The sequence below is a fragment of the Chiloscyllium plagiosum genome, chromosome 21, assembly GCF_004010195.1.
Source record: "Chiloscyllium plagiosum isolate BGI_BamShark_2017 chromosome 21, ASM401019v2, whole genome shotgun sequence".
NCBI classification, from domain to species: Eukaryota; Metazoa; Chordata; class Chondrichthyes; order Orectolobiformes; family Hemiscylliidae; genus Chiloscyllium; species Chiloscyllium plagiosum.
Window position 1 is genome coordinate 8,924,848 of NC_057730.1, and position 14,925 is coordinate 8,939,772.

A 14,925-nucleotide genomic window follows, 5' to 3' on the forward strand; every position below is an offset into this window, starting at 1 on the left:
CAAAACTTTGATTTATGAACTCATAATCATCTGCCATTTCTGCTGTTAATCTTAAAGTCTCAACTCTCTGCTCTTCCATATGAGTTCTCACTACTTCAGGGAGTGAATTTTTTAACTCTACCAAAATAATCGCCTAACAGCATCATATGTTTGATCTATTTTCAATGTCCTTGTTCACTTACCAAAATTAATTTGTTTGATCCTTTCAAACTCCAAGTATGTTTGACCAGGGACCCTCCTTAGACTTCTAGAATGTTGTCTGTAGGCTTTGGGTACGAGCTCATATGCACTTAAGGTGGCTTTTTTCACCACATCATACCTCCTCTGATAGTGATGCAAATACCTCATTAACTCTACCTATCAAAGCCTCCATTTAGATCAACAATATCCATATTGTCACCTACTATTTCATTTGTTTAGCCACTTTCTCAAATGAAATTAAAATTTTCTATACCCTTTTTGTCAAACTTAAGCAACACCCAGATCCCCACCAACCCATTGGCTATGATGGGATTGCTCTCCCTCATTGTCCTCATCCCCATGCCTACCTTTCACCTCTACCTCCGGCATTTTATGTCAACTTCAAGTTTTCAGTTCCAACCTCTGAAGTTCAAAAAGTCTCTGCTTCTTCATTTCTTCTGCTGGAGCCTTCCTTTCCTTTTCTCTTTCCTCTGCTTTTAATCACAATTCAAATAGTTTCATTTCATTTTCTCTTCCCCTTGCCAATGATTCAAGCTGTTTCATTTGCAATTGAATTTTAGCCATTTCCAATGATTCTGATTGCATTCCTGGCAATTGTAAATGCCGCACTTTTGCCACAATTATTTCTCCTATCCTCACAGACACAGGCAATTCCAACTGCAATGTGCTTGCCAATACTGAATATTTGCCTTGCTCACTTTCTGCAAAAAACCTAAAGTGACTTCTTCAACTCCCAGGAAACTCTTAGTGACTGAAAAATCCATTGTTACTCAAGGCACACTCTGTTTAAACCAAACAAATAAAAAAAACACCAACACTCACCACTCACTCCCTTTGAGTCCAATAAACTTAACCCATCCTGAAATTAGAGATTTTGATCCTGACAAGAGCCCCCAGTTTATTATGGATCAGACCAAACCCCCTCAAACATATCAAGGAGATAGACTAGACCCTAACTTTTCTTATTTTAAAGGGGAGTGCCAGATATTGCATTCCAGATGCAATTCAATTGGTCAACTACAGGCTTGAAACAAGATACACTTTATTCTAGGCTATAGTAAATTACAACAAAAGAGAGAATTAGATTAATTTAAGTCTATTTGAAAACTTAATAGAATAAAGATTATTTAACCACTGAACAGCAAGTGTTCCAATATAGTAACATCCCATAAGCACACCCTTGGCAAAGGCAAATTCAGTAAAATAGATTGTCTGACATGCAATTCTAGCAGCAAGAAGAGAACACAAGCTTTTAGCTGTATTAAAGAGAAAGAGAGAGAGTGATGTAGCAGCTTTCACAACCCCAATAGCTAGTGAATGCTAAAACTGGTTCTGTGGGAGTTTGACCCCACCCATTCAGGCTGCTTCTATTATTCCAAATTTTAAAAAGAACCTGAAGGCCTCACAAGCTATTTACTGGCTTTGAGCAGCCTGCTCATCACCTTTGTCTCAACATCTCTTCATGAAAAAGGAACAGGTCAAAATACGTCCCTTAAAGACATAGTACCGTCACACAGATATCAGGTAGAAAATACTATTGGGACACATGCTGAAAACAAAAGGTTCAGAAGAGGGGTGAGAAAGTATCAAAGAGAAATTATGAGAAAAGACTGAAAGCCAACATAAGTGGGAATCCCAATGTCTTCTATAGCCATATGAATAGTAAAAGAGTGGCAAAAGGAAGAGAAGGTCCAATTAGGGAGCAAAAGGTGGTTTATACAAATAGGTGGTGGCAAGGTGAGGCATTAAATGAATACATTGTATCTGCCTTTAGCAAGGAGTTAAATGTTACCCAGGCCATGATGATGATGAGGGAACATGCCACTAGAATGGCTTAAAATTGATAAAGAAGTGTGGATAGACTGTAGGTATTTTAAGTAGAAAAGGCACTGATAGCAGATGAGATGCACATATGATATGCAGAGTGATATTGCAGCGTCGATACCATAACTGGAGTGCATATTGTTCTGACACAGTTGGTAAGCGTGCAGCAATAATCAAGCCCCACTGATCCACAACCCATCACAAATGTGTAAATACTTCAACTGAATCACCAAGTTGATCATTTTGCCTGACAGACTGTTACTACTATTCAAGACAAAGTAAATATTAAAACAAATACACCATGCTTGGTCATTCAGAGGAAAATCGCTCTTTATTATTAAAAGAAGCAAATTTATTCTTTAACAGATAGCAAAAAATGATTAATTTACTTCTGTGAATTAAAATATACTCCTCTAAACTCCTTACATGAACACACAGACAATTTGACAATTATTATGCATAGAAAAATATAGACAGGGCAAACAATTTCTGTAGATCTAAAGAACAGACCCAAAGGGTCACAAGTTATTTCTCACAGGTTTGCTCGCTGAGCTGCAAAGTTCATTTCCAGACATTTCATTACCCTACTAGGTAACATCTTCAGTGAGCCTCAGGTGAAGCAATGTTGAAAATTCCTGCTTTCTATTTATATGTTTGGGTTTCTTTGGGTTGGTGATGTCATGTCCTGTGGTGATGTTATTTCCTGTGGTGAAGTCACTTCCTGATCCTTTTCTCAGGGGGTGGTAGATGGGGTATAACTCGATGTGTTTGTTGATAGAGTTCTGGTTGGAATGCCATGCTTCTGGGAATTCTCATGCATGTTTTTGTTTGGCTTGTCCTAGGATGGATGTGTTGTCCCAGTTGAAGTTAGACCCCATTTATCACCCCCTGAGAAAAGGAACAGAAAATAACATCACCACAGGAAATGACATTACCAGCCCAAAGAAACCCAAACATATAAATAGAAAGCAGGAATTTTCAGCATTGCTTCGCCTGAGGCCCACTGAAGGTGTTACCTAGTAGGGTAAGTAAGCGTCTAGCAATGAACCTTCCAGCTCAGCAAGCAAACCTACATCCAAAACCTCAACCTGAGTTACAAATCTTCTCAAAACTCACTTTTGATTTAATAATGATGACAGGATGTTGTATGTAGATTTACAGTCAAAATTTGATTCAATATTTGATTAGATTGTCTTAGATACTTTCATGTGTTAGAATCCTTTCTTTTGTGTCTCTAGGTTTTTAAAAAGTATTTCATTCACACAGTTTTAAGGGAGAAACAGAAGCTCCCTATTTGCAGGTTTCTTGATATCTTTGGCTGCCCTGGATGTCAATAGCTCTATAACAAACTGGCTGCATCAATCTAAAGGCTGTTCCTTGGCAGATTTCCTTAACTCAAAGACCCCAACTTCACTGTGTCTCTTTTATTTATTCACCAGAATGCTCTGTAAATTATTCTATGGTTGAATTATCTACCATACAATTCCATCTGATCCTTAAAACTCTCCTGATGTTTTTTAGTGGTATCTAACTTCCATTTTCCAGTTTATAGTCCAAAAGAAAATACATTCGGCCCTTTATAAGATAATGTGGTGCTGGAAATGCACAGCAGGTCAGGCAGCATCCAAGGAGCAGGACTCTCCAGCATCACACTCTCAACTCTGACCTCCAGCATCTGCAGTCCTCACTTTCTCCTTGTAAGATAATGGAGTGTATATAACATAATCACTGTACATGTGTGCTTTTGTATATATTGAGATTTGTCCAATAAGACAATTTGAAGTTTATTGAGTGTGCAAATACTGAACTCCATGTGGAATCTTCAGTGTGTTGGGACTTGCAGGTATAGCATGTTGGGTATTTTGCTATAGTCCATTCTGATACAAACACCAAAGGTTAATTATGTTGTCATTTAATTTGAGAAGTGAATATGTTCCTCATTCAATTCACTGTTATGTATTTTTGTATTTCCTATGATGTTGTGATGCAGCCTGTAGAGGGCATCATCACAATGCAGTTCGACAATAAGGCTCCACTGGGAGCCCTGTGAAGGTAGTTAACTTTAAAAAGATTACTTCCAAGCAAGTATAAAATCTATTTCTGGTCACTGATATATGGCAGCATATTTTAATGGATGTTTGGAACAACCTGTTAATAGTAATAAAGACAAGAGCCACTGGCTTATTTGGTAGCCTGGGTAGATTGGCTGCATGGTGCCTTAGCAGTTAGCACTGATGCCTCACTGCACCAGGGTCCCAGGTTCAATTTCAGCCTCACACAATCGTCTGTGTGGAGTTTGCACATTCTCCCCATGTCTGCGTGGGTTTCCTCTGGGTGCTCCGGTTTCCTCCCACAATCCATAGATGTGCAGGTCAGCTGAATTGGCTATGCCAAAATTGTCTAGATTAGAGTGTTGCTGGAAAAGCACAGCAGTTCAGACAGTATCCGAGGAGCAGTAAAATCAATGTTTCGGGCAAAAGCCCTTCATCAGGAATACAGCCAGAGTGCCTGAAGGGCATCAATGTGGACTTCAACAGTTTCCTCATTTCCCCTTCCCCCACCTCATCCCAATTCCAAACTTCCAGCTCAGCACTGTCCCCATGACTTGTCCTACCTGCCTATCTTCTTTTCCACCTATCTACTCCACCCTCCTCCCTGACCTATCACCTTCATCCCCTCCCCCACTCATCTATTGTACTCTATGCTACTTTCTCCCCAACCCCACCCTCCTCTCATTTATCTCTCCACCCTTGAAGCACTCTGCCTGTATTCTGATGAAGGACTTTTGCCTGAAACGTCGATTTTACTGCTCCTCGGATGCTGCCTGAACTGCTGTGCTTTTCCAGCACCACTCTAATCTAGACAATTTTGGCATAGCCAATTCAGCTGACCTGCACATCTATGGATTGTGGGAGGAAACCGGAGCACCCAGAGGAAACCCACGCAGACATGGGGAGAATGTGCAAACTCCACACAGACGATTGTGTGAGGCTGAAATTGAACCTGGGACCCTGGTGCAGTGAGGCATCAGTGCTAACTGCTAAGGCACCATGCAGCCAATCTACCCAGGCTACCAAATAAGCCAGTGGCTCTTGTCTTTATTACTATTAACAGGTTGTTCCAAACATCCATTAAAATAGGCTGCCATATATCAGTGACCAGAAATAGATTTTATACTTGGTTTACTCTTCGGAGGGTTGGTGTGGACTTGTTGGGCCGATGGGCCTGTTTCCACACTGTAGGGAGTCTAATCTAATCTAAAGTGTCAGGCTATTACATGCTTAGAAAGAAAATGAGGGGCATTTTGACTGTGGGACTGAGATGGAGGGTCACAAGAATTGTATGGATGGGGTGAGGGGGAAGATGCTCACGCCTCCTCCTGGTGGCCAACGGCTATAGTGCACTTGCTCCCATTTAAAACATGGAGGTGACAACAAGGGAAGAGCCCTCTCAGCTCAGCTTCTCAAAGGCCGTCCTAGGAATGAGACAAAACCTAGGCTGCTTCAGGAAGCGAGAAAGGAGGTTGCTAAGCCATTGGCGAGGATATTTGCATCCTCACTCTCCGCAGGAGTCATACCTGAGGATTGGAAGGAGGTGAATGTTGTTCCTCCTTTCAAGAAAGGTTATAGGGAAATCCCTGGCAATTACAGCCAGTCAGCCTTACATCTGCGGCCAGCAAAGTTTTGGAAAGAATTCTGAGGGATAGCATTTATGACTATTTGGCAAAGCAAAGTGTGATTAAAGGCAGTCAGCATGGTTTTGTGAGGGGCAGGTCATGCCTCACAAATCTTATTGAGTTCTTTGAGGAGGTGTCAAGACAGATCGACGAAGGTTGAGCAGTGGATATGGTGTATATGGATTTCAGCAAGGCATTTGATAAGGTTCCCCATGGTAGGCTCATTGATAAAGTCAGGAAGTATGGGGTACAGGGAGATTTGGCTATCTGGATTCAGAATTGGCTGGCTGACAGAAGGCAGAGAGTGTAGATGGAAAGTATTCTGCTTGGAGGACAGTGTTGAGTGGGGTCCCGCAGGGCTCTGTTCTTGGGTCTCTGCTCTTTGTAGTTTTTATAAATGACTTGAATGAGGAGGTTGTGGGTGGGTTAGTAAATTTGCAGATGACACAAAGGTTGGAGGTGTCGTCGATAGTATCGAGGGCTATTGCAGGCTACAGCGTGACATAGATAGGATGCAGAGCTGGGCTGAGAAATTGCAGATGGAGTTCAACCTGGATAAAGGTGAAGTGATGCATTTTGGAAGGTCGAACTTGAGTGCTGAATATAGAATTAAAAATAGGATTCTTGGCAGTGTGGAGGAACAGAGGGATCTAGGTGTTCAAGTGCATAGATCCCTTAAAGTTGCCACCTAGGTGGATGGGGTTGTTAAGAAAGCACATGGTGTTTTGGCTTTCATTAACAGGGGGATCAAGTTTAACAGCCGCAAAGTTTTGCTGCAGCTCTACAAGTCCCTGGTGAAACCACGCTTGGAATATTGTGTCCAGTTCTGGTCGCCCTACTATAGGAAAGATACAGAGGCTTTAGAGAGGTTTACCAGGATGCTGCCTGGACTGAAGAGCTTGTCTTACAAAAACAGGTTGACTAAGCTCTGACTCTTCTCTCTGGAGAGAAGGAGGAAGAGAGAAGAACCGATCAAGGTATACAAGATAATGAGTGGAATAGATAGAGTCAATAGCCAGAGACTTTTCCCCAGGGCAGGATTGACTGGCACGAGGTGTCATAGTTTGAAGATCTTAGGAGAAAGGTATAAAGGAGACGTCAGAGGTAGAGAGTTGTGAATGTATAGAATGCGTTGCCAGCGGTGGTGGTGGAAGCGGGGTCATTGGGGACATTTAAGCGACTGCTGAACATGCACTTGGATAGCAGTGAGTTGAGGGGTGCATAGGTTAAGTTGTTATATTTTACATTAGGATTAAACCTTGGCACAACATCGTGGGCCTAAGGGCCTGTTCTGTCCTGTACTTTTCTATGTTCTATAAAACATATTCCTTAATTTGGGGAGGGGTCCCTCAGGATCCAATTGGCATTGTGGCAAATGTGCCAAGTCTGGCAGCTTTGTGAAGACAGTAAGCTCCGCGGCCATTGATTCTGGACACTCGATGACCCAATGATAATGCTCGAGATAGGAAAATCCTAAACCATACTAAAAACCCTCCGGAGTGGAGTAGGGTGGGGTGGGTGGATGGGGGGTACCGTTCAGAAGATCCACCAGCTTTGGGTCTCTTTACCATTGCAATTATATGAATACTTCCACAAGTGCCTCCATTTTGAGGCATCATAGAATTTCTACAGTGTGCAAGCAGGCCATTTGGCCTATCGAGTCTACACTGTCACTCCAAACAGCATCCCGCCCAGACCCACCCCCTACCCTATCCCTGCATTTCCTAATCCACCTAGCCTGCACATGCCTGGACACTCTGGGCAATTTAGCATGGCCAATCCACTCCAACCTGCATATTTTTGGACTGTAGGAGGAAACCCAAGCAGACACAGGGAGAATGTGCAAATAGTCACCCAAGGATGGAATTGAACCTGGGTCCCTGGCACTAGGAGGCAGCAGAGCTAACTAGTGAGCCACCCTGCTGCATCCTCAGGCTTTCTCTTCCCCCTGAGCATTGCACCCCCTTCCTCTCACTGGGATCTCTTCCAAACCTTTGGGCCGAATGGAACCTGTCAACAGCTGATGTGAAGGTGACTGAACAGGAGACTGCTTTCCAGGAAGATAGTACTGGAGTGTGCCCTTCGAACCGCTGTCTGGGTCGGCATATGGAACCGGTCCCAAGTTCTGAAAATAAACAATCGGCTGTAGATTCCCTGCAAGGCTCTTACATTAGGCCCCTTCAAAATATGTGAGTGAGGCAATTTAACCTGGTATTAACATTCATAATATTGTTCAAAATCAGTGGTGCTTCACAAACAACACAAGAATATTCTCCAGAACTTAATCACTGCTGAAATATCTTTCTTATTTGTACAAGCCTAACCTTGCTACCAAAACTTCACTTTTAATTTTGAACATCCAAACCAATACATTTCATATACTTACACTGACAACAAGATATAAATTGACTATATTGAGTGTAACGTATTTTATTTTTGGAGATTATAGAATATAAATAAAGCATACTGAGTCCAAACTACATAATTTCACAGATAAAAACTGCTGCAGAAACTCTGTGGGTCTGGCAGCATCTTTGGAGAGAAAGCAGAGTTAATGTTTGGAGTCCAATTACTCTTCTCCTAAAATTTCTGTTTTAGTTTCAGAATTCCAGCATCCACAGTTCTTTTATAGGAATTCCACAGACATGCACTAACCTTAACTACTCCTCCTTTGTCTGTTTCTACCTTTTCTTCACTCTTCATTTGCAATGGTTCGACCATGGATTTCCATTGGATTGTGCTAAACTTCCAAGCTAGAGCTGAGATCTTGGAGGATTGGGGGGCTGGAGAGATTACAGAGATAAAGAAGGATGAGGCTATGGAGCGATTTGAAGACAAGGGTGAGAATTTTAAAATCAGTTGACTTCTGATAAAGATTGTTATGACTATTTAGGAGTTATTAATGAGTTTCTAATATACTTTACAATTATAATCACTGATTTATTTTGAGATCAAACATGGGTGTTGTTGTTAATTTGACTGGACAAACCTATATGGCCCTCCTCTCTGATACATTAACAAAGATTTTAACCTATTTAAAATAATGCATTGTCCTCGAATCACAGAGAGTTTACAGCACAGAAGGAGGCCACTTGGTTGCTTGTGTCTGTAAAATAAGCCACAGACCATAATCCCAGTTCTATTTGGTCCAAAGTCCTACAGGGTACAACACTTTGAGGTGCACACACAGACAGTTTTATACTGATTCAAGGGTTTGTGTCCCAAATGCCCTTCCAGGCAGTGAGCTCCAGATCTGTACCACCCTCTGGATGAATAAAACCTTTCCTCATCTCCTCTCTAATTTTCATCAATCACTTTGAATCTATGCCCTCCAGTCACTGAACTCCTGTACTCATTCCTAAAATTGCCACGACTGGAACTCACTGAGCTGAAATGACAGATACCAAATTAGGTAAAATAAAGCCAATGTTTTTGTCTTCCTCCTTATCTGAAAACACTGATCGCTGATATCCAGAGGTGGGTACATTGTGGCAAGGGTATTGGATAGCAGTCAGAAGCAGGGATCCTGGTTGAAGTACGTTATAGTATCCTACAGTCATTCTACCTGTGATTAGCTAACTCAACTCTGTTCCAGGATCGATTCAGATTCATTAATTCTGCAGGCAACACTTCCATTGCCTTTGCTTTGTCACTTTCTCTAACCTCCATCAATGTGACAGCTCACCTTCTGTATCCCAACCCCTGTCACATACCATTGGTTGCTATGTTCTCAGTTGCCTGTACCCATGCTTGCCTTCCCAAGCCCCACCATTTCTCATCCTTTTAGTCCCTTGTTAAGAACATCCTCTTCCTAAATGTCTTCTTCTTTAGCTCAGCCTCTACTTTTCCCCTTGATAAGTTTGGGAAATAACCTGGTCGTTTGGCTGTGTTACATATCAATGCAAGTTGTTGCTATTTACTGATTGAATTTCAGTGAATCTCTAATCTGTGATAACTGTTAGCTGCTCATGGAAGATAAAGGGAGGAAAAAAAAGACAGAATTTGTATTTACATGACACCTTTTAAAATCTCTGTGCACACCAAGTTAATTGTTGCAATGTACGAAATGTGATGGCCAATTTGCACACAGCTTTTGTCACATTCGTTGAAGGATGAATACATGTCTGAGACAGTTGCACTGCTTCAAAACATGCCATGGTCTGGCCTCATATACACCCAGCTGGCAGAATGGATGCAATCTTGGTTTAATGTCTGAAAGACAACACCTTGGACAGGATAGCACTCCCTTGGTACTGCTCTGAGTTATGGCTGACACCTACTTTGAAGGATTTCCGTGACACCCAGGAGCTAACAACACACAAGTGAATCTTTATAATGACAAGGTTAGAAAAACAAAATTAGATTGTAGCAGTGAACTCACACAGGGTTTGCTGGAGTTTACACCCCATTTGCCAAGCAGCAATGATTGAAAATATGAATCCATTTACCAGTACATCATATGCCACTGATCTGCAATGATGCAGCCATTGAAGGGTTAATAATCTTTAACAGGTTACTGTACATCTGTCAAGTATCCACACTGGATTGCCAGGAAACGCTGTTGTCTGCTTGCATTATACAGCAATAATGGACAACTGGGAGTGATTGCAGAAACTGCAACCTAATCAAGTGACTGAAGCATCATAAACTGGGAGGATGAAACACTGGCAATTTACAACCAATAATTGTACAATAATGTGTAATTGGGGCTTTGAGATTATTTCAAGAAATGTCCGTGGTTCTTACAGCATGCAATTTTGGATTGTGCTTTTCTACTACTCCCAGCCTGGACTTGTTGACTGGTTCTAGCTGCTGCATTATCCTGTTATGTGACTGCAGAATAATAACACTTGCAATTATACAACCGCTTATCACATCAAAACATCTAAACTTGGCTCTGCACAATGAATGGCATTTTGAAGTGCAGCCACTATCGATGTAGGATTATGGAGAAAGATGAGCCACTGTGAAACAATTAGTGAATTTTTTTAATGATAATCCAAGCTGCTTAATGGAGCACAGCCAGTGTGTACCCGACAGAAAGGTTCTTTACAATGAGAACTTTAAAAAATCTGTTTTGCAGTCTTTTTAAAACAGTCATACATCAGAAATCTTCAGATTTTATGGAAGGAAAACATTTTTTGGGTTACCAAGATGGTATAAATAATAGAAAAACTGAATTGGAAACTCAATTCTTTCGAACTCTGAAGAAGGGTCACTGAACTCAAAAGGTTAACTCCGCTTTCTCTCCACAGGTGATGCCAGACCTGCTGAATTTCTCCATTTACACAGGGATAATTTTCAGCATCCGCACTTCTTTGTTTTATTTACCTCAAGTACAGTCCTGAGGGAGTGCTGCATTGTCAAAGATGCTGTTTATTGCATGTGACATTAAATCCAGGCCTGACATGCATTCTCTAGGTAGATACCAAAGATCCCTTCAGTGACAAAGTAGAACAGGAGTGTTCTCCAGTGTCCTGGAGAACATTTATCCCTCAATTATCATCGATAACAAATAAAATCTTGTCATTGTCAGGTTGCTGTGGGAAAATACGGTGACAGTACTTTCTATTATAATTTCTGGAGGTTTTAGTAATCTGGAATGTGCTGAGTTCATGAAACTAGCATTTTTTTCCTAATGACCTGTGCTGCAGATGCTTCTGTTCTGTATCCTTATCGGAAAAAGGCATGACAGCAATGCCAAGTACCTTTTCAACACACCTGAACGCTGCAAATAAGACTCTCACTGGACTCAAAACGTTCTCTGTTTTTCTCTGCTGCCAGAGCAGTTTCCCCAGCAAATCAGACCTTGGTGATAATTTGTTTGTTTTCGCCTCTTTTGTGGTGGTGCTGGGGTTGGAGTGGGGACACAAGGGAGTGGACTGAAGCGGACAATAACAAGGGGTTAAGAAGCAAAAGGTGTTTTTCATTGTAAAATCTGGCCCCGCCCCCCCCGCACACCTCTCTGCGTCCATTGGCGGGCTGTGTGGGAGGAGTCTCCCACGATTGGCTGTCTCACCCGTCGATCAAGGTTGGAGGTGGGCGTGATTGTCTCTGTGAAGCTGGGCAAAGCGTGCAGGAAGCAGGAATCCGGACTGCTTGTTGCTGCTGCTTCTGCTACTCTTACCTCTACTGCTGCTGATGGGGAAGTAAAGAGTGGCTGTCTGCATGAGCTGACAAAGATGCACATCATCCCAGTTCTGACAGCAGGCATGATCCCCACCGCCAGGTGAAAGAACAAAACTGCAAAAAAAAAACCCCAAAAAAACAGATTACAACAGCTCGGAAGTTCAGCTCCACTGCACAAGGGGGTGAAGAGATTGCAGTCAGCAAAAAAAAAAACAAGAGAGGAGCACTTCACCCCAACCCTTACCCCCTTGTTCCCCCAACCCCCTCCCGAATCTGTCAGACCCGCGGACCCGGTTCGAGATGTCAAGGAAAAAGACGCTGAAGAGTAAAAGTCAGACGTCTCCCAGCACCACCTTACCAGCCGGCAGGGGGAAAGAACAAGAGGGGAAATCACGGAAGATCAACTCCAGCGGCCAGGCTTTGATAAACGGAGTGATCCTGCCTAACAGACCCTCTCTGAGCAACAGCAGCGAGTTCTATGACCTCGCTTTTAAGGTTGGTCCTCTGGAAACGGGAAGAAACCTTGCGCGGAGTACTGGCTGAGTTCAGTGCGCTGGCAAAGGGGGCTGGTTCTTTCCTTCTCATATTTTACTGCATGCACACTTTGCATTGTGTTGTGAGTTGTTTTGTTGGTGAATTTGAAAGCTGTCAGGAACAGTCTGGGGCAAACCTTCTCTGCACTTCCAGACACGCAAAGCATAATTTGTTACACGAAGGTTTGCTGTTTTTGCGACTCAGGGCGTGGGTCCCGGCCGTTCGGGCCGTCAGACGGTGCTGTACATGGCTTGTTATTTCAGGGTTTGCGCTGTTTCTGGTCTGAAACATTCAGATCCGGGAGTGGAAAGATGGATCAGTCTTCACAATCACACTCCCTTCGGTATTTTCTCTCCCAAAGTGATGGCTAAAGCCCAGCAAGACTGTAACAATTAATTTGTTTGTACTGTGACTGCACCGATCATGTCTGTGTCTGTGCGGGTTCTTCTGAAAGGATTATCCAATCGTACTGGAAAACTCCCCCGCTCTTTCCCCAGAGCCCTGCAAGTGCTTGTCTTTCGAAGTATGTAATCCAATAACTTCTCTGATCCCTTTCCACCCCTTCAGTACTTTTTCTTGTGTGGAATTTCACCTAAACTCTGAACCCCAGATGGTAAATTTCATGCTGCCGGCTTCCATTAATACTAAATAATAAAGGATTTGGAATATGGATTATGTAATAGCCACTCCAGCCTCCACTGTTCAATCCACATGGGTTAGAGGGCTTGGGATGGTCTCATTGCTTCCGGTTTTTGATGCTGGTTTCCATGAAGGTTGCAGAAGGAATGGGGCACTCATTCAGGAAGAGGAAGCTGATTACAGGGCTCCATCGTTTGGGAGCAAAGTCATCGCCCCTCGATTCAACGCTTTCAGATATCCTGAATCAAGGCTGTATTGTGCACAACACATCTCATCTCACAAGTGTTCACCCTATTATAACAGAAGATGTCATTTGTAGCGGAAAGGAAAGCCAGGTTTACCTGACAGCTGTGCTCTGCAGGCTCAGTTGCTTACCCCAAGTGGTGTGTTTTAACAGCAGCTTGCCCACAGTGCTAGCTGAAAGGAAAAGTTCTTCCAAATGTCCTTTTATTTAGAAAGAAGAATTTCTGTTGTTAAACTGAATGGAAGGGTTTGGAGGGATATGGGCCGGGTGCTGGCAGGTGGGACTAGATTGGGTTGGGATATCTGGTCGGCATGGACAGGTTTGGACCGAAGGGTCTGTTTCCATGCTGTACATCTCTATGACTCTATGGTGGCTGTCTCAGTACTTATATAAGGCATTGATTTTTGGTTTGGGGATAGGAGGGGATTAATGTTACTATAGGTGGGGGAGACGGGTGGTTATGAGTGTGGTGCTGGAAAAGCACAGCAGGTCAGGAATCCTGATGAAGGGCTTCTGCCGGAACTCTCGACTCTGATCTCCAGCATCTGCAGTCCTCACTGTCTCCTAGACGGACGGTGATGTAAACTAACAGTTTTGTAAAGAGGTCGGGAGAGAGGGGAGTGAGGTATCTCAGAAACATAGCTGAATTTGCAACTGGCTACCTTGACGGTCCTGAGTTATAATCGTCCATTTTCTCGAGGGAAGTAGTCTCGATTTGACTGCTTTAAAATTAAAATACAAATACATAAAACAAACAAAGAGGCAGTATCGGGAAAAATAGTCAAAGAAATGAATATTTTTGTTTCTGGTTTATTCGCTGGATGCTGTCCATGTGTTTATGTGTTTCTTTATCAGTGCAAAACCAATTTTGCCTGTGTTGCTGGCTTTCAAGATGAAAGATGTTTCTTCTCACTCATCCGTGTGGTGGAAGTTTTGAACCAGTTGTTGAGAGTGATGCCAAGGCCCACATTGAAGCATGACATTTTATGATGCATAAAAATCAAAAGAACTGCAGATGCTGTTTGTTAGAAACAAAAAAAAAATTGCTGGAAAACCTCAGCAGGTCTGGCAGCATCTGTGGAGAGAAATCAGAGTTAAGGTTTCGGGTCTAGTGGGTTCGGTTCTGAGGAAGGGTCGCTCGACCGAAACGTTAACTCTGACTTCTCTCCAGAACTGCTGAGTTTTCCCACAAATTATAAGGTTCTGGTTAAGGATGGTAACATGTTGGAGGAGTTCCCAGACCGCACAGCGTGAGGATGTGGAGAATTGATGGAATGCGCTTCCCAATGGGAGAACAAGAATTTCAGGACTGTTGTCCCTGAGCCAATACATGCACAGGTACTTGGGGACCTCGAGCCAATGGGAAAAAAGGCACTTAGGCCTTCAGGCCAATGGGAGAGCGGAAACATTAGGGCTGTAGCTTCCGAGCCAATGGGAGAACAGAGAGTGTAAGACTTCAGGCCAATAGGAGAGTGGGACCGTTAGGACTGCCGTGCCGGTGCCAGTGGTAGAATGGAGATATGATTTCAGGGTGAGAGAGCAGGTATGTCAGGGTCTCAGACCAATGCAAGACAGATATAGGAACATCTGTACAGTTGTTATTGACCAATGAGAGAATAAGACATCTTGACAAAATATGCGAAAGAACTGACGATGCTGTAAATTAGAAACAAAACCA

General features: G+C 42.8%; 1 protein-coding gene across 1 annotated transcript in view; it reads left to right on the top strand.

Annotated features, from left to right (window-relative positions):
- The first annotated feature begins 11,747 nt into the window (after positions 1–11,747).
- The window catches only part of LOC122560518 (ras-related protein Rab-26-like), a 362,870-nt gene continuing 359,692 nt past the window's right edge, over positions 11,748–14,925 (top strand). The window contains exon 1 of the mRNA XM_043711201.1: positions 11,748–12,325. Within this exon, the coding sequence (XP_043567136.1) occupies positions 12,131–12,325 (195 nt within the window). The 5' untranslated portion in view covers positions 11,748–12,130. The remainder of the gene's footprint in view (positions 12,326–14,925) is intronic.